We start from the raw sequence: 22725 nt of genomic DNA, 5'->3' as shown, positions 1-22725 counted from the left end.
ACACTTCAAGGGCAACTGGCGTGAGGTTGGGCTGAATGTCTACTGTTACCAGAAGGGATACTGCAACACCCAAATCCTGGTGCGGAGAATGTATTGGATGAAGCACATGGGTGACCCAAACCACTCAGGCACACACACCCTCACCTGGCACTCAATCAGAAGCACTGACACACACACCATGCACATGGATGACACACACATGCATGTGCACTCACCGGACAATGCCTCGTAATCTGGCAGGTCTCCCACGCCTTGGATCTGTTCCTCTGTGACGTAGGTCCCAGCAACATACTCATGTGGAGTGAGTTCTATGTCCTCTGCTGGAGACCCACCTCCAGTCACTAGAGTTGCGGCATGACTTGAGGCCAGCTTTTTCTTTGCCCTGCGCTTCAGGTCATTCCAGCGCTTGTAGCAATCATTAGCTGTGCGCCTCACGAATCCAAGGGCACTTATGAGTTCCGCGATGATCTGCCAGTGTGCCTGACGTTGTGCAGGTGTGGTCTTGCATCCTGCAGTAATCACCATTTCGCTGTCATGTGCGGACACATACTCCACAAGTGCATCAAGTTCGGCCTGATTGAAGCTGGGCTTCCTTGGTGGGCCGGACTGTGTAGCCGTGTCTGGGGCATCAGCCTGTACTGGACGAGCACTCTTCCTCTTCCGCTTGGAAGGTGGTGGTGATACTGAGTGTCCTACGCCGCTCTGGACACTAAGGGCAGGAGCCCCGGTGGACTGTGGACCAGGAGTGTGGGAATTAACACTCACCATGGGACTTGGTGCAGGCATTAGCTGAAGTGTGATGTAGTCAGGGGGAACGTCAGCAGGATGGACTAGGACCTACACTGTCCTGGCTGGGAGACTCAGAGCTGGGGTGGATGAAGTCGCAGCTGCCCCTGCAGCCTCCCCACCCTGCCTACTCGGGGCAGCAGATGACATAGCTGCCCCTGATCCATGTGGGCTGGTGACACCAACGTGCACCGCCACATGTGGCCTAGACCTGCTGACCTGGAAGTCAGCCATGGAGTCACCCTGTGCCAAGTCTGGTGCCACAATGGGCTGGTCCAACAAGGGCTGAGCAGGGATGGTGTCATCCACGTTACCCTCAACCGGGGGGGGGGGATGGGTGTCCCTGACTGGTCACCCACACATGGGGGGATAGGGGCACCCTGCAAGTCCCGGCCACGTCCCCTACCGTATCCACCACGGCCACCTCTTGTGGCTCGTCCACCTTTGCCACCCTTGCCGCGTGCTCGCCTCCCAACCATGGCACTGATGTAGTTGTGAGTATGGGAGTTGCAGTAAACTATTGTCCTGGGCAATTGGGGGTCAAAGGGGTAGGGTACTAGATGGAATTCATACCCTAGTGCTCTATCAAGGCTGTATGTGAACCCTGGGGGAAGATGACGGGTCACACAACGCACAGGCACCCCGAAAAAGGGAGATAATGTGCACGCAACCCCTCCTAGACCATGCGCGTGGAAAAAGAAACCTGAACTATTCTGTGGCACCCAGAAACACAAAAATGAACGTATGCGTGTCACACGCAGCCTAGACTGACCTCTGAAGGGGTAGGCAACACACGAGGCAAGCACAGATGTCAAATACGTGCGCGACTCACCGTCTGCCAGGAAATAACACGTGAAAAATACGCACATGTGCGCGTTGGCAACACCCCCGGCAAAAGAAGAATTGTACGCTGTTTGAGGAGTCCGGACAACAGGAGAAGTGAACGCTGTTTGAGGAAACAGGCCCAGGAAAAAGACAAAAAGAGAAAAAGCTGTCGGAGGTAACAGGGAGTACGAACTTGGAACGCCGTGAAGTAAATTGCGTGTGAACTGACAAGAAGTACAGATTTCACCCACTCGCTCTCCACGAAAAGCACGTACAAGGAAATGGCGTTTTACACGTACCATTTAAACATGCCCACACGTCCAGCGTCACTTCCGCGTGTACGCGCTAATGCCCCATCCTCCAATTACACGAGCTGACATTCTGAGGCTGACACTCTGAGGTGCAGTCATTGGACATGTAACATGCACCCGTGTACAGGGAAACGCCCGCGCACGCACGTCACAGACGCGCATATGCGCTGGTGGCCTTTGGGCCAATGAATTTGCGTACGTGTGCTGACGCGCTTACGCGCTAAGGCCCTTTCCCCAAATACACGCAGACGTGCTGGATTTTCACGTGCCAAATCACTCCGTATCACTCCTGCCCAAAAGGCCGAATTACTGCCCCCCAGAGCCCCGAGCACGCTCCCACCTGCCATCTGCTGCTGCCTGACTGCCTGCTGCCCACGTGCCCTGCCATTTGCTGCCTGCACATCAGCCAGGGGTGCTGTTGCTGTGACCACCCCTGCTGGAACCGAAGACTCCGACTGGGATTCCATCGCTCCACAGCCCAGCCCCAGGACCCAGTTGCCCACCCACTCCTGCCTCTGGGGTTGTCATGTCGGGCACTGCAACATCTGGCACCACTGACAACCCCCAGCCAGAGAGGCAGAGGGGCACCAGCTTCACTGCCACCGAAGTTGGTGTCCTGGTGGAGCAAGTCCTGGGGCAGTATGATGCCCTCTTCGGAAGTGTGCACGCCGATAAGGAAGGACGGACTCGGATCTGGACAGACATCGTGACTGCCATCAATGCGGAGGGGGTGGCAGTCTGCGACTTCCAACATGTCAAGAAGCGCTGGGAGGACTTCAGGTCCAGGACCCTCAACAAGGCCCGGCGCCTCTTGAAGGCAGCAGATGCTAAGGGGCGCCGGGGCCACTTGTCGGAAGATCAGATGAGGGTCCTGGAACGCATATCCCCAGCGCTCCACGTCCAGGTCCTTGAGAGGCAGACCCGTCTGGAGTCGAGCGGTAAGTGGACATGCATCCTGATTGTAAGCTATGCGTGTGGTGATGTGCCAGTAGTGTGCAGGTTGCACATCTGTTTGTATGGGGCCGAGTATGGGTGGGGGTGTACAGGGCCGTGAGGCTAACACATGCGAGGGCTGTCACGTGTGAGACATGGATGGTGCTTGTGTGTGTAGGCTTGCATGCCAAATGCAGTTGTGTGGGCACACATGTTTGGATGAATGTGTATATAAGTAGGCATGTTCGTGATGTCACACATGGATGTTGTTTTCAGCTGCATGTATCAGCACTGTGTACATGTGCATGTGTGTGTATTTGACAAGGGTGCAACAGTGATGCAACATGGATGCATGTGACAGCAGGATGTGGAAGCCTGATTGGCAGATGTGACATGGATGCCAATCTGAACACTGCGACAGTTGGCAGAGGTGTACACATGCATGCAAGTGTGGTGGGGTGAGTGCATGTGTAGTGCACTCCCTGTGTTGCATGTGATGTATGGCTCACCTTTGCCTGCTCAGGCTGTTGTATGTGTATGGATGGTGCTGGCTGTTGCGATATGGCTGTGGTATGGCTCATGTGTGTGAGTTGAAATGACATGTGTGTTGGCGATTGTGATGCCATGTCTGAGGTTTGCCAATGCCACTCATGCACAACTGTCATGTGTGTATGTGTCCATTGTACAGTGCCCTGATCCCTGTGTTTTATTTCTCCCTGTCTGCAGCGTCAACTGATGAAGAGGGCGGAGAAGGTGCTGTGGAGCACAGCGGCGGGGATCGCACCGCCAGCCGGAGATGCAAGGCCCGACTCCACTCCCAGGTTGTGATCTCGTCGGGGAGTGAGGAGTCCGGTGCCACGTCCCAGGCCGCAGCTGCCGGGGGGAGGTCCAAGAGGCGGAGGTCGGAGTTGGACTCCTCGGCAGCAGAAGGGGCAGCTGGGACCCCACAGGGCCCAACGGGGGAAGATGGCACGGAGTCATCCAGGTTGGTGGGGGGTTTGGTGGAGGAGTAGGCCGTGCAAGCGACAGAGACGGGGTCTGGAGGTGGGGATTCCACTGGTGCTAGTGGTGCAGTGCAGGACCAGGGACAGGAGGCAGCACAGGCCGCCACGGAGGTGCCTGTGTGCAATCCTGTCCCTGATCCTGTCACTGCATCATCTTGCACCAGCAGGGATGCCTACGTCCAGACCCGTTTTCAGGCAGGGGATGAGCTCACAACAACTGGCCTTCCTCTGCCTGCGGATGTGGCTATCCAGGTACGGGTTGAGCCTGTCCTGACTGGTGTGGCGTTGCGTCAACGGGCCATGCGAGGTGACCTGCAGTCTTTTCATGAGGAGACTGCACGTCATCTCGAATGGCTCGTTGACCGCTTCGGCCTACTGGGACAGGTCACCCAGGCCGGATTCCTCCGTTTGCTGCAGCTTGCTCCGACCCCCTCCTCAACTGAACACCGTATGTGCCAGTCGTCCTCCGTGCCATCTTCCCACCCATTTGTCACCTGGGTACCCTGTGGAGCTGCCTCTGACGGTGCGGCAAGGCTGGTGGAGGAGGCATCCCTGCCACAGTCGGGAGTCGGACGTCCAGCAGGGGTGGCCACATCAACGACTGTACCCCAGCCGGTGGAGGATGTGCAGGCAGCAGGAGCCAGGGCACAGGCACAGGCACAGCAGCAGCAGCAACGAGGTGGGAGCCATGATGGCTCGGGGCCTTCGACATCGGAGGGGCAGGCATCGGCCAGAGGGCAGGAGGACCCAGGACGGGAAGTGTCTTCCGTGTGGCAGTGGTTGGGCCACGCCATAGATGCAGAGCGGCAGTGGGTGGAAGAGGCACGGCTCACGATGGTCAGGGCGGAGAACTCCATGCAGAGGGCCCTGAGGTGGGCCGAGTGCCTCGAGGCAATCCGCAGGGAGTTGGAAGTGAACATGTCATCGGCCCTGCGGACCCTCGGGGCCATGGAGGAGGACCGCCTCCGGGACATTGAGCAGGAGTTCGATGATGCCCTGGCCCGGAACATCCCAAAGTGAGCCGTCGGACTGGCCCGCTGCCCTTGTAAATAGTTCTGTAGTCAGTGTTAGGTTTCCTTTGCTTTTTTATATTTTTTGGACCTTTTGGACAATGGACCACATTTTTGTATATAGTTTTTTTTATTAGGTAGTGTTATTAGATAGGTTTCATTTCTTCTGTTGGGATCATGGACCCTGGATTTTTTATCTGTATATAGTTGACTGTTGGGAATTCTTTTTTGAATTTTGATTTTACCCATTGAGCAATGGTTTTTGGTTTTAATTTTCCATTGGATTTACTTTTGTGAACTGTGACTTTGGACACCTTTCCTTTGGATTATGATTTGTGGTTTTACATTATTTTACGGACATGCTGCTTTTTGTTTTAAATTCCCATTTTCGTTTGTTTATTTTTGATTCCATTTATGTTGCTTTTAATACATATTTTTTCATCATACTTCAATGTGTAGTACCATCTCATTGGTTTCATGCATGTCATGATATGGGTTTTGACATTCACTGACACCCATTGTGTGTATGTGAGGGACATGTGTTCATTTACATACTTGCCATTGGGGTTGTATCATGTAATTGGCATTTCTAAGTGGGTGGATGCAATATTTGGGTGGGTGTTTGGCATGTGGAGGCTGCCCATAAGGGCCAAGGCTCTAGATTGTGATGACATGTTGGCTGGGGGACATGAGTCGGGGCCTGGTGGAGGGTGCCCCACAGTGCTGGGGGTAGGGGTGCAGGGAGATAGGAGTGGGGGCCTGGTGGAGGGTGCCCTACAGTGCTGGGGGGTGGCGGTGCAGGGGGACATGAGTTGGACATGAGTGGGGGCCTGGTGGAGGGTGCCCCACAGTGCTGGGGGTGGGGGTGCAGGGGGACATGAGTTGGACAGGAGTGGGGCCTGGTGGAGGGTGCCCTGCACTGCTGGTGGGTGGGGGTGCAGGGAGACAGGAATGGGGGCCTGGTGGAGGGTGCCCTACAGTGCTGGGGGGTGGGGGTGCAGGGGGACAGGAGTGGGGGCCTGTTGGAGGGTGCCCTGCACTGCTGGGGGGTGGGGGTGCAGGGGGACAGGAGTGGGGGCCTGGTGGAGGGTGCCCTACAGTGCTGGGGGGTGGGGGTGCAGGGGGACAGGAGTGGGGGCCTGGTGGAGGGTGCCCTGCACTGCTGGGGGTGGGGGTGCAGGGAGACAGGAGTGGGGGCCTGGTGGAGGGTGCCCTACAGTGCTGGGGGGTGGGGGTGCAGGGGGACAGGAGTGGGGGCCTGGTGGAGGGTGCCCTGCACTGCTGGGGGGTGGGGTGCAGGGGGACAGGAGCGGGGGCCTGGTGGAGGGTGCCCTACAGTTCCGGGGGCTGGGGGTGCAGGGGGACATGAGTTGGACATGAGTGGGGCCTGGTGGAGGGTGCCCCACAGTGCTGGGGGGTGGGGGTGCAGGGGGACATGAGTTGGACATGAGTGGGGGCCTGGTGGAGGGTGCCCCACAGTGCTGGGGGGTGGGGGTGCAGGGGGACATGAGTTGGACATGAGTGGGGGCCTGGTGGAGGGTGCCCCACAGTGCTGGGGGGTGGGGGTGCAGGGGGACATGAGTTGGACATGAGTGGGGGCCTGGTGGAGGGTGCCCCTGGATGCAGGGGGGTGGGGGTGCAGGGGGACATGAGTTGGACATGAGTGGGGACTGGTGGAGTGTGCCCCACAGTGCTGGGGGTGGGGGTGCAGGGGGACAGGAGTGGGGGCCTGATGGAGGGTGCCCTACAGTGCTGGGGGGTGGGGGTGCAGGGTGACAGGTGTGGGGGCCTGGTGGAGGGTGCCCTACAGTGCTGGGAAGTGTGGGTGCTCGGAGACAGGAGTGGGGGCCAGATGGAGGGTGCCCCTGGATGCAGGGGGGTGGGGGTGCAGGGGGACATGAGTTAGACATGAATGGGGGCCTGGTGGAGGGTGCCCCACAGTGCTGGGGGGTGGGGGTGCAGGGGGACATGAGTTGGACATGAGTGGGGGCCTGGTGGAGGGTGCCCCACAGTGCTGGGGGGTGGGGGTGCTGGGAGACATGCGTTTGTGGGCAGTGGTGCAAGGAGACATGTGGGTTGGCTGGGGGGCATGGCCATGGTGGATGGGCTGCCTGCGGGACATGTGCAGGGTAGTCCCCTGTGGTGTGGGCCGCCTGCAGGGGCCGTGGAGGGTGTAGAGTGAACAGCTGGGAGGACCCACACGGTCGATTCACGTGTAGGACTCCATGGCACCCAAGGAATACACGTAGGCTGCTGGATTCGCATGTGGAATTTCCCGCGCACCTTGGAATACACGTACCCTGCCGAAATCGCGTGTGAAACTTCACGCAACCAGAAATACACGCACCACGGACAATCGCGTGTGGAACTACCCGCGCACCTTGGAATACACGTACCCTGCTGAAATCGCGTGTGTCACTTCACGCGCAACCAGAAATACACGCACCACGGACAATCGCGTGTGGAATTTCCCGCGCACCTTGAAATACACATACCCTGCTGAAATCGCGTGTGGAACTTCCCGCGTACCCCAAAATACATGTACACAGGGCAATTGCGTGTGGAACTTCCCGCGAACCCCGTAATACACGTACCCTGCTGATATCGCGTGTGGAAGTTCACGCGGACCCATAATACACATACCCTGATGAATTCACGTGTCAGACTACACGCGCACCCCTGAAATACACGTACCCAGGCGAATCGCACTGCTGGGGGGTGGGGGTGGTAGACAGGAGTGGGGGCCTGGTGGAGGGTGCCCCTGGATGCTGGGGGGTGGGGGTGCAGGGGGACATGAGTTGGACATGTGTGGGGGCCTGGTGGAGGGTGGCCCGGGATGCAGGGGGGTGGGGGTACAGGGGGACATGAGTTGGACATGAGTGGGGCCTGGTGGAGGGTGCCCGGCACTGCAGGGGGGTGGGGGTGCTGGGAGACATGAGTGGGGGCCTGGTGGAGGGTGCACCACAGTGCTGGGAGGTGAGGGTGCTGGGAGACATGCGTTGTTGATCAGTGGTGCAAGGTGACATGTGGGTTGGCTGGGCGGCATGCCCACGGTGGATGGCCTGCCTGCGCGACATGAGCAGGGGTGCAGGGTAGTCCCCTGTGGTGTGGGCTGCCTGCAGGGGCCGTGGAGGGTGTAGAGGGAACACCTGGGAGGACCCACACGGCCAATTTACGTGTAGTACTCCCCACGCACCCCTGAAATACACGTGCCCTGATGGAATCGCGTGTGATACTTCCTGCGCACCCCGGAAATACATGTACCCTGCTGAATTTGCATATGATACTTCCCGCGCACCCCTGGAATACACGTGCCCTGATGGATTCGCGTGTATTACTTCACGCGCACCCCTGATGTAAACGTACCCAGGACATTCGCATGTGAAACTTCCCGCGAACCACTGAAATACACGTTCCCCGCTTGGCGTTTGCTGTTTGGCAGCCCTGTGCACTGGTCCAGGGTTAGCACAAACATTTGCAATGAATTGGGAATTTTGATGGCTTTTCCTTGCGCGAGGGCGTTCTTGGGGGCGTAACTGGCGCTGCTGCAGGGTCGCTGCACCACTCTGCGCCACGGCTGGTTTAGGAGGCTAAAATCCATGAATACGATGTGCGATGAAATTGATTTTTTCGCACGCAGCTGGTGCAGTGTATCGCACGAGGACACTGTGCGCCAGCCGCGTGCGCCACTTTTGTGCGAAATTCTATGAATTACCCTGTTAATTTCGCTGAAAATTCAAGTGTATTCTACTGCATTTTTGTTTTAACTCAACAACTCTGTATTTATTTTATAAGAGGTAAAGGGTTCATAGACCTCTTCAGATTCCATGACTTCCAAAATTAAGTCAGCTTCATTTCAGAGGCTCGTGCGTTCATTTTTGTATTTCAATTGCATAAAACAATGAAATAACAGTATCTTTGTTTTGATCTCTGAATTGATTGCTCCATGAATAGAATAGTTGTCAGGGGACCATTTTAATCCCTTTTCAATCTACAGGCTGTTGCCATCTATGGGCCCTGCATCCCCAACCCACTCAGATATTGTCAATTTTTATAAAAATGTATTCATTTTTATATAAGTACTGAAAAGCTTTACACATAACATAAACCAATAAATACATTCAATACATCAATACAACAATTCTAATAATCATTTTTAGAGATTAAAAAATCACGTCAAGATCAAATATACAATTTGTTTCGTACTAATACTGTGTGTCAAGCGCTTCGCTAAACAGCGAGCTGGTGGCGGTCTGTTTCCTCAGCAAGCTCCCTCCTATTGAACAGCCTCCCTCTTCGTCTTGAGCCGGATTTCCTTAAATTCTGGAAGCTCCTTAAGAATTTTCTTTTCACCTCCTCCTTCCCTTCTCCTATGCCACCACAGGCCTGCACTTATTTATTGGCAGCTGACCACTCCACCTAGGCACATACAGCTGCTCACTCCCTAGCACTTCCCTCTTGATACACCTAGAACTTACCCCCACTCCCTCATCCCTTCTCTTCTCTCTGCACTTGCATGTTCTGAACGCTCACAAGGCCTAGTAGTTCCGCCGCTATTTTTCATTGTTTCATTTGATTTTCATTCCCATGTTCCCGCCATGTTGCCCTGTGGGTGCTTTGCAAAACAACTGACTTGATGTGTAAGCATCTTACTAATACAAAATAAAGATATTAAATAAATACAAAGATTTCCTTCCTTGATAAGATTCTGTAACAGAAATATTTGGTATGCAACGAATTCACATTGTGCACACATATTCCAAACATCTTCATACGAAGGTTGTGCAGCCCACCACAAGTAATAAATAAGTGTCAACATCTGAGGCACAATATCTACAAGCTCTCTTTCTCCAGCCCCCATAGTGGAGTACAGGTTTAATTTTAACCTTAGCATATGCTTTCTCAGACCTCTAGACGGGTGTCTCTTCAAGTCGGCCGAAGTTACATTAAAAGGCTTGATCTCAATTTTATAATGGTAAAAAGTGGATCATTCTTTAATAATGTTCTATCCCCGATCCAATCTATTTCGAAAAGTTTCATTTTAACCTTCGCTGGCACAGTGATTCTGATGAGTTAATATTCAAAAGGAGAGAATTACATTGATGTTCCCAAATTAATTTCTATGTTGAAGTGCACACATAGGCCAAACCTCAAAAGATTTTGACCCACAATATGTAGTCCGCTACACCATGCAGTTTATATTAAACATGAACTATACTTTTGAAGTTCTAGTTCGAGAATGATCATTTCACTTTCAAAATCGGGTTATTCGTCTATCACATAGTGTCAAAGTATATGACAATTGTGTCCGGACATGTCTCTGAACCTGCACGTGTGCACCAAGGTTGATATGTATGCATGTTTTAAATGATTTCAATTGTGCTCTAGGCAATAAGTTGGACAAATCAACTGTGAGGAATCTCAGCGGATACATTTTTGGAAAGCTCGTGCCAATTCGTTAGGTGCTGGGTCAAAAGATAGGCAATGTGGCATAGTCCGATGTGTTAAGAAAGCACCAAAACATCACATTTTGATTGAGATTAATGCAATTTACCTTTGAATTTAAAAGAAAAACATTTCTCTGGATTTTTGACTCTTGCCATGTGCTATGTTCAGTCCTGTTCAAGTGGGATACTGCATACATTTGAACAATTACAAATGTTTTATGTAAGAATACATTATTTTCTTAGTTGAATGTAAATGAGCTCTAGAAAATCTGTGCAGATGACGAATGGTAAAAGGTGAAGGGAACACAATTTTTGTGACGTTTCATACGACATCAATGGATGGATGTGCAGTATCAAACATAGCCTTGCATTGTTAGACACAGAAAATTCAAAGAGCAATATGGTAGCAACTGCTATCTCATTTTAACATCATATGAGGTCAAATGTTCTTTGTGCATTTCCATAACTTGTGTAGCAAAGCTGTCATAATGTGGTTGATATTTGTCGATCTGGTCCCTCATAAAGGCTCCCACCATCTCACCCACAGAAATGGAAACAGTATCATGCAGCCCTTTCAAGTTCCAAAGTGCAGCAGTTTAGTCACCATCAATGTTTAAGCATGTCTCTCCTTGACCCACAGGCCACCCACTTCACTGTCCACCATGACGAGGAGACGGATGTTATCACTGGCCTGAAACAGAAAACACAATATGGTCGACCAAACTGGGAAAACGAATTCAAAACAATTGCAACCCAGTACCCAAGGTAAAGAGTTCTTGCTCATTTCTATCACCATGACCTGAGCTGAAGTTGTATGTTAAGATTGTATCGCATTATTACAGCAATTATTTTTTAGGTAACAGATCATTGCCTAGTTATTTCCTCACGGGACATTGGCACCTGGACGGCAATACCCAAACCCCAGCATATGTTCAACTTAAATAATTAAGGATCCGATGTTCCCAGATCCTACCCTGATATGCATCCAAATGCTACCCCATGAATATTGTGGAAAAAGCAAACATAGCAAGAAAAGAAAGATCTGTTTCTGGGCATGTGTTTCTGCTCTAGTTCCAGTGCAGGAGAAGCCAGTGACGCACATATAGACGCATATGCATGCATTCAGGAGACCAATTCTAGTTCACACTACTATCAGATACTCCTTTGTGCTGATGGAATTAATGGGAGCATACATCCCACCGGGTGGACATAACGTGCTGGTTTTGTATCCCATTCACCAATGAAATCACTGCTACTATGGTTGAGCCAGTACTTTGTATACCATTATAACATACTATCACCACCTCTGACTCCCTGTCAGAGTGACCACTTCCACCTTTTCCTCTTCCGTGTCAATGTTTGGTCCTGCATTCATCCGAATGAGGAATTGCAGCCTAGAGTAGAGATTATTTGGGGAATTGATGAATTGTATTGGATGCAACTACTGCAATATGTTCTGAATTTATATTAGCATGAATGCCAAATTAGAAGTAGAAGGCACCTCCCTATATTGGGGGATACTCCCCACTTAGATTGTACTTATGACTTCTTGGTCCCAATTTTCTATACAGTCCTTTTGCTTAATGTAGTGTCTGGATCCACCGGGCTACTGAAGTTATTTTTATTGGGATGAACTGATTTTTTAAATACTCATGCGTAGATGCAATCTTCCAGATGACTGTATGTTTTCTTACTCTTCCTGTAGTGCTCTTCTCTATCTGATGTTTGTTTCCCTTTCTTAAATTGACTGTGATAAGATTCAAGAGTCAGCCTGCTTCCATTTGCCTTTATATGACAGCCTGACTGGCCTTGGCTCTTGGTAGTGGTGTTTATTTTTGATAACTTCCAAGTCCTCCAAGGCATCTTGGTATAAACCTTTGGACACCATTTCGCTTTACCACTTCTGCATCAAACAATATATATTAGTTATGGGTTAAGTGAGGTTATAACCCCTTCAGTTTAATTCAGCATTGGTGTTTTCTATTTGTGGTTCTTGTACTCTTCATGCTCATAAAAAGATATGCCATCCATATGACCTTCAATATGATTTTCTGTTTTGTTTTGCTATTAGTTTTGCATGACCTAATAAATTCAATGTTGACTTAGATTCCTTTTCAAGAGATACCTATGGTGCTGGCCTTTTTTGGCCTTTCTGGCTCTGTTGTCTTTGAATGCGTTATTGAATTAAGCTGCCCTGCTACAGCAGAAACCATTTAATCTACTCACTTATTATGTGCACAGTTCTTAAACTGCCATTATGTTGTTTGTACAGTAGCACCTGGAGCATGTCAAGTGCTGGTCGGGATTAACACAACTGGACAGACTCAAAGAATATGGCAAAGTACTACTTTATTATCAGTTCAATAAAGTAGGGAAATCTGGCAAGCATGACAAATAACAGCTCACACACTCTCCAATATATTTCAGTTACACAAAGGCTTCATACATCAATATACGTCAGCTATGAGATTAGGAAACAAGGTATCTCTCCTTAATCAAATCCTGTTACGTTCCCCACCATATATAAACATGCAATATGATCCCTCCCCTTGTATTAACCACTTTTGATGCTTCTACTTACATCCATTTGTTCAGTTTGAGAACTTTGGTATCAACTCTTCCCCAATCAACCACTTTGCCCTCAGTCCGCGGGGCACCCGTGGTAACCGGACCGGAATTTCTTCAAAGGGGCACCTGCCGAATGTCTCGTTTTACATGTGTTATTCTCTGCTCTCCACAGGAAACTAGAATCTGAGGGTCTGGATCTTGAACCATCCTCTTTTACTAAAATGCGCAATAGCACCTGGAGCATATCAAGTGATTGACAGGATTACCAAAATAACTGATTTCAGGCCAAAGTAACCAGACAGACTAAAAGACTATGGCAAACTACTACTTTATCATCAGTTCAATAAAGTAGGGAATTCTGGCAAGCATAATAAAAAGCAGCTCACACACTCTCAAATACATTTCAGTTAACAAAGGCTTTATACCTCAATATACATCAGCTATGAAGTCATATTATATGGCAAATAGTAAAAACCCATTGGGCAGAGGGATAGGTTAAGGGAACATATATATCTATAGCTTTGGTGTTAGTAACATCATTGGCTGACCCCTTATCAACTAGGCACGCCTGTAGCAACCTCTAACTATGTATAATACAGGTAATAGTAGAATAATAGCAGTGGATTCACTTCTGCAACAGTGTATAGTCCATCATCACATAGGCCATCCTGATTGGTTGGTACCCTCTTCCAGCCTTGGACATTCGGCTTGTTAGCAGCATGTAAGCAAAATGAAACCCAGGTGTGGGGAACGACATCAAACAACTGCTCACATGGCTAATAAGCCTACCATCTCTCATCAATTAGGCCCTAAGCCAAGGCCTGTTCTTTGTAGTTGACCTTGTTGACTGTTCTCTTCTCCGAAACTTTAAAGGGAGTGAAGGTGCATTGCTATCTTCGCCTGGAGCCTTATGAATAGGCCTTGTTTTCTGGTCTTGCATCACATGTAAGGAGACCATGATTTGTCCATTCTATTCTCTTATTTAGTGCTATTTGATTCAATTATACTAGTTGCTAATACTCTTCATGGCATCTGGAGACTTGGTTGCTCCATCTTGCATATGCTTTCTGCATTTTTAATTTTCCAATACTTGGCACTCGCAAATGTTTACTCCTTTACTTAGTCTAAAATAAATAAATATGTCTTACGTATATGGCTTACCCTCTTCGACTCCTTTTGTACCCTGCAGTTGCTTCTTACTGCATCATTGTTGATCCTTAGTCAAACAAATATTCTTTGTTCTTTTATGAATCTGTATTTCAGTGCCTGTCAGCTCTGCAGCCTTGTTCTTTCTCTTTGGGGTTTTTAGCTTACTATTATACGAAACCGACGTCCATTTTGTCATCATTCGGCTTTACCCGTGTTATATTTTCAACTGTAGCAAGCTTCTGTATATCTCATCTATCTTTTGTTTCTGCGTGTATACATTTACTGCATCTCTTCTTACTTATCTGTATGTATGATTTCTTCATATCTACATGTTCATTCACTTTGTTACTTCAGTCACACCTTCATTCTTTAAGTATTTATATATTGTTTCAGTGCGCCATTGCGTCTTCTCTTCATGACGTCACTTTACCCCTGTCAGACTTTACTTATTGTTCTTCCATGTCCAATGGTGTCTGCAGACTTCCTTCTACCACTTCAGTTTGAGGATTCATTCGATACGGTTGCCTGAGCGCATAACGTCTTTCATATCTTCGATGCAGTATTTGGACGATACCAGGTGTTTTGCACAGTGCTTTCTTGCTGTTCTTCCAATATGACAGATGCAAGGGGTTGGGCTGCATGAGTGACATATATATCTGCTTCTCTACAATATTATTCCTCTTTTTTCCCTCTGGTGGCCTGTGAAAGGTATATCAACACACTATGTGAGATCATTGTGGGTTGCTTACGGACACATTTATTTTGGCATCAAAATAAAAAGTAAGATTAATGACTGGGGACAATCTGCTGCGGTAAGATGTAGTTTATCTCTCGGTGTAGTGAACAACGGCACAGTTTTGACAGTATTTCTCTTTTCTCCTGCTACCCACTCTTAATGCAGCTGTGTATATATTTTGGGTGATCTTTTCTCCTCTCGGAGGTTATCTTCTGCATAGGTCACTGTCTCTATTGCTCCTTTCCCTTGGGATGCCCAAGGTGAACAGCGCATCTCTCAACCTTGTATATGCCTGTTGCCAGCTAACGTTAATCTTCTACTTTTGTTTCTGAGAATACTGTTTTAACTATTATGTTGATATTGATCCATCCATTTTTGTTCATAAACCATCTGCACCAATGTGTGTCCTTATTGGACAGCGTGCACTCTTTAGAAATAATAAGTCAAATCAAATGCATTCAAAAGTCTTCCCCTAATCCTTCATCCATTGGGACAGGTGTGTTTGTTAGAATATGTCCTCTGAATACTCCAAGTGCTCCAGATTCTCATGATCCTCATTGGAATGCACAACGTTTTTGGGGATCCAACTGGGTGTTCCTAACTATATACAGGTGGGAATTGTAATGGACCCTGCCTCCAATGCACAGCAACACTTTTTGCAGCTCTTGTTCTCACAATGCACCACGCTATATCTTCTTTTGGGGAGAGTGTTGGCATCTCAAGCTTCCTCTGCGAGCTCCATCAGCATTTTCTTGCATCAGTGTTATCCCAAATGAGACCTGGAACATCTATGCTTTTGGAATATTTGCTCATGTATCATATCAAACCAGTGCGTTGGGCCTCACCAATCTCCCCCACCAACAAGCCAGAGGAATCATCAGCAATTCCTATAACAGGAAATTTAAGGCTAGCGGTCTTTGGCTGAAAAGGGTGAGGAAGTAATGATGTGACCTTAAAAGCAGAGGGTTGGGCCACTCAGAGCCAGGTAAAGTATGATCAACCAATTTCAAAGATAGAAATGCTCCCTTCTTTTTTTATAAATTTCTGTGACCACAGAATAACACAGAGGCAAGCCCAATCAGCCGTGCAGCTCAGGACACTTTTCTCTTGTGATAATCTGTGAAGATCACATAAACCTGACTTCCAAATAAACTGGAGGCCAGAGACTGTCACTTTCCAGGAGCTCAATGACAATCATTGTCATTTTGAAGACTGGATGCATATATGTTTGGACCTACTTGATCATTCAGTGATCTTTGGTACAATTGGCTGTAAGCATCTTAATAACATCTTGAGAGATATAATTGATTAATATGCAGTGATGAGGGTGTGGCAGCCTCCCAGGAAATGAGGAGGCTCTAAACAGGGTCTTTACCACATGGTAAATACCCCGTTCTGAGTCCCTTCTGAGTGGGAGGCCGCCGAATCCCTCCCCACCTACCTTGTGCTTCCTTGTCCCTCTGCCGCGCCGGGAATAGGAGTATTGCCAGCACAGCTGACATTGGAATGGCCACCATGGAACGGCAGAAGGTACTACTTACAGTTCCCTTCTCCCCGAACCATGACGGGCATATTTTTTCACCATTTCTCAACTTGTTATAAAAACACTATAGGTACCCTAGATCTCAACAGGTCAAAAAGAGCATCTGCCGTGCAGCGTTTGCTAGACCTTAGCTTCCTCACTGGGGGCACGTGTGGGCAGGAGTGGGGAGGGAATGAGGTCTTGGGAGAGGGCTGGGCAAGAGGAGGTACGGGACTGGCAACCGGGAAAAGGAAGAGTTAAAAAAGAAAATAAAGAAATGGCTGCACTGGTATAAATGACCTCCCAATCATCCACACCAACCAGAATAAGGGAGCAAACCAAGGTGCACGAACAAACCAGCTTTGTTTACTTCATTCAGCCTGTAGAACGTTTTAGAGACTTTCTCAATTACTTCCTGGTAGCCCAGGGGTTATAAACTAAACAAATTACAATGTCATATTCATAATAAACACGATATGCAGCAGCTGCCATTAGTTGTTAAAATAAATCACCTATATTTTTCTGCACATTACTTCTTCTAATTGGATAATCATTAACTTTGAGCCTTCCCAGTTTCCCTCCGACTGTACAAGACGTCATGTCTCACACATCATCAGACCGTTGGCGCCACAACATGCAGACATCGTTACAATTCTGGTGCCTGTTACTGATGTGGTCTTGGGTGCTACACTTATCCACAACAATTAACTATTGGTGGGAAACAAGGGATCAAAACGTTGCCCTAGCCAAAAAACGATCAAATTTGTTCCCATCTCATCTTGCCATGTTGGGCCCTAATCTCCCAAACAGTTGCTCAACCGTGAACAGGTCGTCATGTACTCCATTCTGATATATACGTATTCTTGCAGGTGTTTGATCTAATTGGGTCATGATGTGCACAGCTTATTCATTGTAGTGTGAGGCCAATGTATGAGACTGTTTGCCTTCAATTTATTCAACCTGCTAATGTGTTTTTCATGCGGCCGTTGAACTACTTTCACCATTGGAGGTGCTATGAGTACATCTTCCTAGCATGTTTTTGGCAACATTACTGCTTGCACCTGACAATTAAAACCTTGTGTATTTCTGTCTGCTAGCAACACAACTAACTTAATTGTTGCTTATCTAAACTGGAACAATGAGAAAGGCTGATTCGTGAAGTTTCAGCTATTCTCCCTTTCTATCGGCCTTGGCTCTTTCCGTCTGGACACCATCATGGACCAACACAAATCCCTTTTAAACTATTTAAACTGCAATGCTGTACTTTCTTAACCATGTGCTGTGCAGGGCCTTGCAATAGGAAAATGTAGCTTCTCTTGCCATTTATAATGCTGCTTTATACATACATACCCTACTTAACTCTGTGCCTACCACCATTTACTACATTCCCTCTCTGTGTATTCAGAAACCTAACCCTCCATATAATGTAGAAGACTAGCTCCTTACAGTGTGGCAAAGCTAACTCTATCCTACTTATGTTACATTCTACATGGCAATGGCATACACAAAATGACACCTTATTCTAGTTGTCTTATTCTATATGTTTTCTGTAATTTGGGAACAGGTGGGGGGCATGGCCTTGCACATCACTGGTCTTATCTCCATGATCACATTCCCCCTTTACCCTTTATCTGCCATTTTATCATTCTCATCTTTAGGGATCCAAGTTCTACAGACACCCCTGAACCTACCTCCTCTTCTCACATAATCCTCTGGTCCACAGGTCATAAAACAACAGTCACCATCGCTCTCACAATAACCCCAGTGTTGTGTATAGCTCTCAGGATCAAAAGGGGGCATACACTTAACTCCAGGTGGTCCAACAGCAGTAGGTGGTCCAATAGCTCTAACTATCAGACCCATCCTACTTTCATCAGGGACAGATAGTGCATCTGTTTGTCGTTTTCTCGTATTAGGGTGCAGCAGCTTGCCACAATTTTTTGTACACACTCCTCCCGTCATACTAGTGAGGAGGTCTAGCACATACCTATTCTGGAGAGCAGTTAGCCTGACATTTCATTCAGACCTCTCTCTGTGGCATTGGCCAATTGCAACAACTCCCACCTGTTGATCTGGAGCCATTTCGTATTTTCTGCTGCCTGTCCCCAGGGGCCAGCAGGGATGCTATAAATACAGTCAGTCAAACAAGTTTATTCAGATTTAAAAAATCCATCAAGCAATCAAAAAGAAAACATATACATACAATCAAAGAAGTTATACAATTCTTAAAAAACTTGTACATACAGTGTTAAAACGGGGCGTAAAAGAATAAAACAATAGTGAATTCATAGTCGCTAATTCATAGGATCCAGTTTTAACAGGGACGCAGTTAAATCATTATGCAGAGTAATTCCACTGTGTAGGTATTTCATACTTTGCTAAGGTCTCCCTGGAGCCTCAACAAACTTTTCCTAAAATACATTGCTCTTTTTAAAAATGTGAGCAAAGCCCACGCTGTAAAAACAGTGTCTGCGCTCCGAAGAAAAGCGAGTATAGCTTTATGGTGGCGTATCTCAGATTTCCTTAGGGCGGGTAACAAAGTTGCTCTACGAATACCTGCATAACCTGGGCAAAAAAACATGAAATGAGCTAAATCTTCCAGCTGGTGTCCACATACCGGACAACCAACCATATCTGGAAATCCTTTCCACCTTGCAGTCTTTGCTTGCAAGAGGAGGGAATCAAATAGTGCCCTTGTAATTAGCCACCTATCTTTTTTGTATGGACTCCAAGTTAAATAAGGTTGCATCCCCGAGGGCCTACTAATCATAGAGTGGAATTCGTCACATGTATTGCCATATTCCAAAAGTATTCTTTTCCTCTCTAACCACAATTTTGTGGCTAGACCCCTCGGTCTTAGTTATGAGTGAGGCTGGCGGGAAAAGAGCACTAAGGTTGACCTCCCAAAGAGCATTAGAAATATAAGCAAGTAAAGGGATTTTTTGCCACCCCGCTTAGCCCAGCACAGTCCGAATAATGAAATGGCACAGGGATGCAAATTCGTTGGCCCGCAATCGGATCCAAAATAGGAACGGGGCCAACGCCCACTGGTCCTCCCAGAACTCCATTCCCTATTCTCTATGTATTGAGATGCACGCTGCTGAGTTTTGGAGCCCCAACAGCTGTCTGAAGAATTTGTTTTCTTTAACTTGGATATCCACAGCCCTTGTGAAACCCCAAATAGGGGTGCCATACATAGTGACGGCCAATGTTTGGGCACCATAAATCTTAGTGATTACTTCTAAAGGCTGGCCCTTGCACCTAGACATAAAACGAAAAATTCCCCCAGTTTGCTGGCTCATTTTAGCCAATTGTTTAGCCACATGGGTTCTATCATTCAAGGCTTCCGAGAAGCTGATACCCAGGTAGTCGAAAGCCTTGCCTCGGGGTATGATTTCTCCGGCACAGAGCATCGGTTTCATAGCCACTGGCTGCTTTCTGCCCACACAATCCATCACTGCCGATTTTTTAGTGTTGAATTTTAAACCTAGATTAGAATTGCATGTTGTGTATGCGTTGATCAGGGCCTGTAAAGCTCTGGGAGTTCTTGCTAACAAAACTGTATCATCAGCATAAGCTAAAACTGGGAAACCCCGACCCCACAATACTAGGAAATCGGCCAAGATATTGATAAGGTCAAGTGAAAGACTGTTAATATAAAGTCAGAAGCAGATAGGGGCTAACACACAGCCGTGCCCTAAAGCAGGCCGTGCAGTGTCCCACTGGGCCACTATGTACACACGCCTCATTATCAGTATGCAGCTCGACCAGTACCTTCAGAATATCCCCCGGGCACCCCAAGGACCAAAGCACTGCCCAGAGCTTTGCCCTATCCACCTTATCAAAGGCTGTGCTCAGGTCCATGAAGGCCAAATATACTGCCTCACCCCTACAGTGAACCGAATTGGCTACCAAAAGATAAAGATTCAGGCTCTGTTCCATTGTGCCGACCCCTGGACGGAATCTGAATTGAATATCTGAAAGGATCGAAGCTTCCCCTAACCAGGATTCAATACGAGCCAATAATATTCTTTCAAAAATCTTAAAGGAGGAGTCCAACAAGGAAATCGGTCTATATGCACTTGGACTAGCCATATCTCTTTTTTTAAAGATTGGGAAAATAATAGCCCTTTTCAACGAAGGGGGATAATTCCCTGATTGCATACATGCATTAAATACCACCATGAGTAGTGGTGCCCACATATCCAGCGGGTCTTGAAACAGATCGGAGGGGATCATATCCGGCCCCGGAGAAGTGTTATGGGCTTGGAGGTTGATAGCCTTTCTGACCTCCTCAACCTCAAATTTTAGGCCAGACGCAGCAAATTCTGCACCAACTTCGGTGTTTGCCACTCCAAGCAGGCTCCCGAAATGTTTTAGCCAGGCCTCATCCTCCATCCTCCATGTGTGTCCCGCTACCCATATTAGTCCTGCACCCCTCCGAACCACCCTTTACAAATTCCCAGAATGCCTTCTGAGCTCTACTATTAGCGGCAGTGAGGAAGCCCTCCCAGGCCACCCCTTCAATTTCGTATTTTCTTCTTGCTAACTCCCACTTATAGGCAGTTCTTGCATGAGCTATCGCTCTTCTGCTGGATGTTTGGTCCTTGAGTATTAAAAATAAGGTTTGTTTGGCCTCTTTGCAGGCCCGATCGAACCACCCCCTGTGTGGTGTTCTCCCCTTAACCTTAAAAGTGGTCATGAATTCCGCTGTAAGGGCCGCCACCAGTTCTACAAATTTGTCGACCACCCTTGCTGGTAGATTATTCCCCAATATATCCACCAATAGGGGTTAATTCTCCCTAATTACGTTGACATGTAATTCTTCTTCTAAGATGGTCCCTCATTTGATTCTACGGGAACCAGCGGGCACACCCAACATTGGGCAGGGGGCAGTGACTTTGGAGACCCCCACCTCCAGCAAGCCTTTTAGAGACAAGCAGATTAGGTGGTGATCGCTATGAGCGTCAGTGATCACCTCAAAACTCCCAATTGATTGTTAAAAGTCACCTCCCGGTATATCCGGAGCTAGATGACCGTTGACAGTACGTAGACCCCATTCATTCAGCCACATGCTCAACTGCAGGCCCTTTGGGCACATCTCACATCCCTCATACAGGGTGCCGGAATGTTCACTGACCAGTTCTCCCACGGATCCAATGCGTCCCTGGAGGCTCCCATTCCCATTTTGACATTAAAATCACCCCCCCATATGTATGATACATTTGTGTTACTTCCTTGAGACAATAAGTCCTCTATGAACACCTTGACTTTTGATAGTCTGTTTATCTCCGAGATGTGTGGGCTGTTATAGAAATTGATGATGCAAATTGACTCACCCTTTGCTGGTGACAAAAAAAAACACCTGTAAAAGTCCATGCCTGTAAATATCACCTTGGTCCAACATTCAAGTGAGAATTTAATCAGAGTACACAGACCCCCAAAACATCTGCCTCTCGACTTTTTCTTAGCCGGGATGTCAAAAGATGTAAAGCCATCAAGTTGCGGAGGTTCCAAGGCCCACGTTTCCTGGAGTAGAACCACTGTGTTAGCTTGCAAAAGCTCGATCACAGGCCCAAGATTCATCTTATTGGATAAGCCTGCAATGTTCCAAGAAAGCAGACGAAATTATGTAGTCGTGCTCGCTGAAACACTGGGAGACGGAATGGGGACCAACAGCTCAGTTCCCAGGCTAGTCACCAGGGGCTCACTGCCCCCTGGTGCAACCTGTAGTCAAACTACATCCTCACAAGAGGTTAAGATCTCATACTGATTGGCCAGGGGAGTAGAGTTTGGTGAGACCTTCTCTCTCACAAAGTTGGGCCCCCTCTTCGATGGAATCATGCTCCAGCCATCCCCCGATCTTTATTTAGAGTAGGCCGGGCAGAAATGCTAACTTTCGCCGCAGTGCCCTCACCTACCCTTCTACCAGATAGCTGGCCACACTGCACCTGCCCCCCCCCCCATTCTCACATAGAAATAGTCCAGAGGGAGCAACTTACTGATAAGTCTATTACCATTAGGCTTCAGTCCCCCGGCCAAATTTGTATTCAAAAGGTAGTTTTCTATTGATGCGTCTGAGAAGGTCACCACAACACAATCCCTTGCCAGATCTTTATGCCGATTTCCAACCCAACACATTCTTCTTAATTGTAGGGTCAATCTTGGGCCCCATCAGGTTGATCCAATGCGATGCCTTGTTAATTAGAGAGTGTTGATTCAAAACTGCCCTTGGGGAGCCCCGGAAGACCCGTAATGACCCCCACATACGGGGCTGCTTCAGGCAGTAGGTTCAGAATTGTCTGATTCCCTTGTTCTTGCACGGGAACTAATTCCTCTGTGTCCTCAATCACTATAGGCTGCATAAGCCCACATGCCACATCTTTAACCTCTGCTAAGACTTCCACATCCACTATGACAGCTGCCGAGAGCTG

General features: G+C 48.2%; 1 protein-coding gene across 1 annotated transcript in view; it reads left to right on the top strand.

Annotated features, from left to right (window-relative positions):
- The window catches only part of CYBB (cytochrome b-245 beta chain), a 370087-nt gene that overhangs the window by 332920 nt on the left and 14442 nt on the right, over positions 1-22725 (top strand). Inside the window, exon 12 of the mRNA XM_069636562.1 lies at positions 10957-11081. Coding sequence (XP_069492663.1) covers positions 10957-11081 — 125 coding nt within the window. The remainder of the gene's footprint in view (positions 1-10956; positions 11082-22725) is intronic.

This window comes from Ambystoma mexicanum, chromosome 7p, assembly GCF_040938575.1.
Source record: "Ambystoma mexicanum isolate Mex_15411 chromosome 7p, UKY_AmexF1_1, whole genome shotgun sequence".
In the NCBI taxonomy this organism is placed as follows: Eukaryota; Metazoa; Chordata; class Amphibia; order Caudata; family Ambystomatidae; genus Ambystoma; species Ambystoma mexicanum.
Note: the sequence above shows the minus strand (reverse complement) of the source record. Positions and strands in the feature narration are given on the sequence as shown.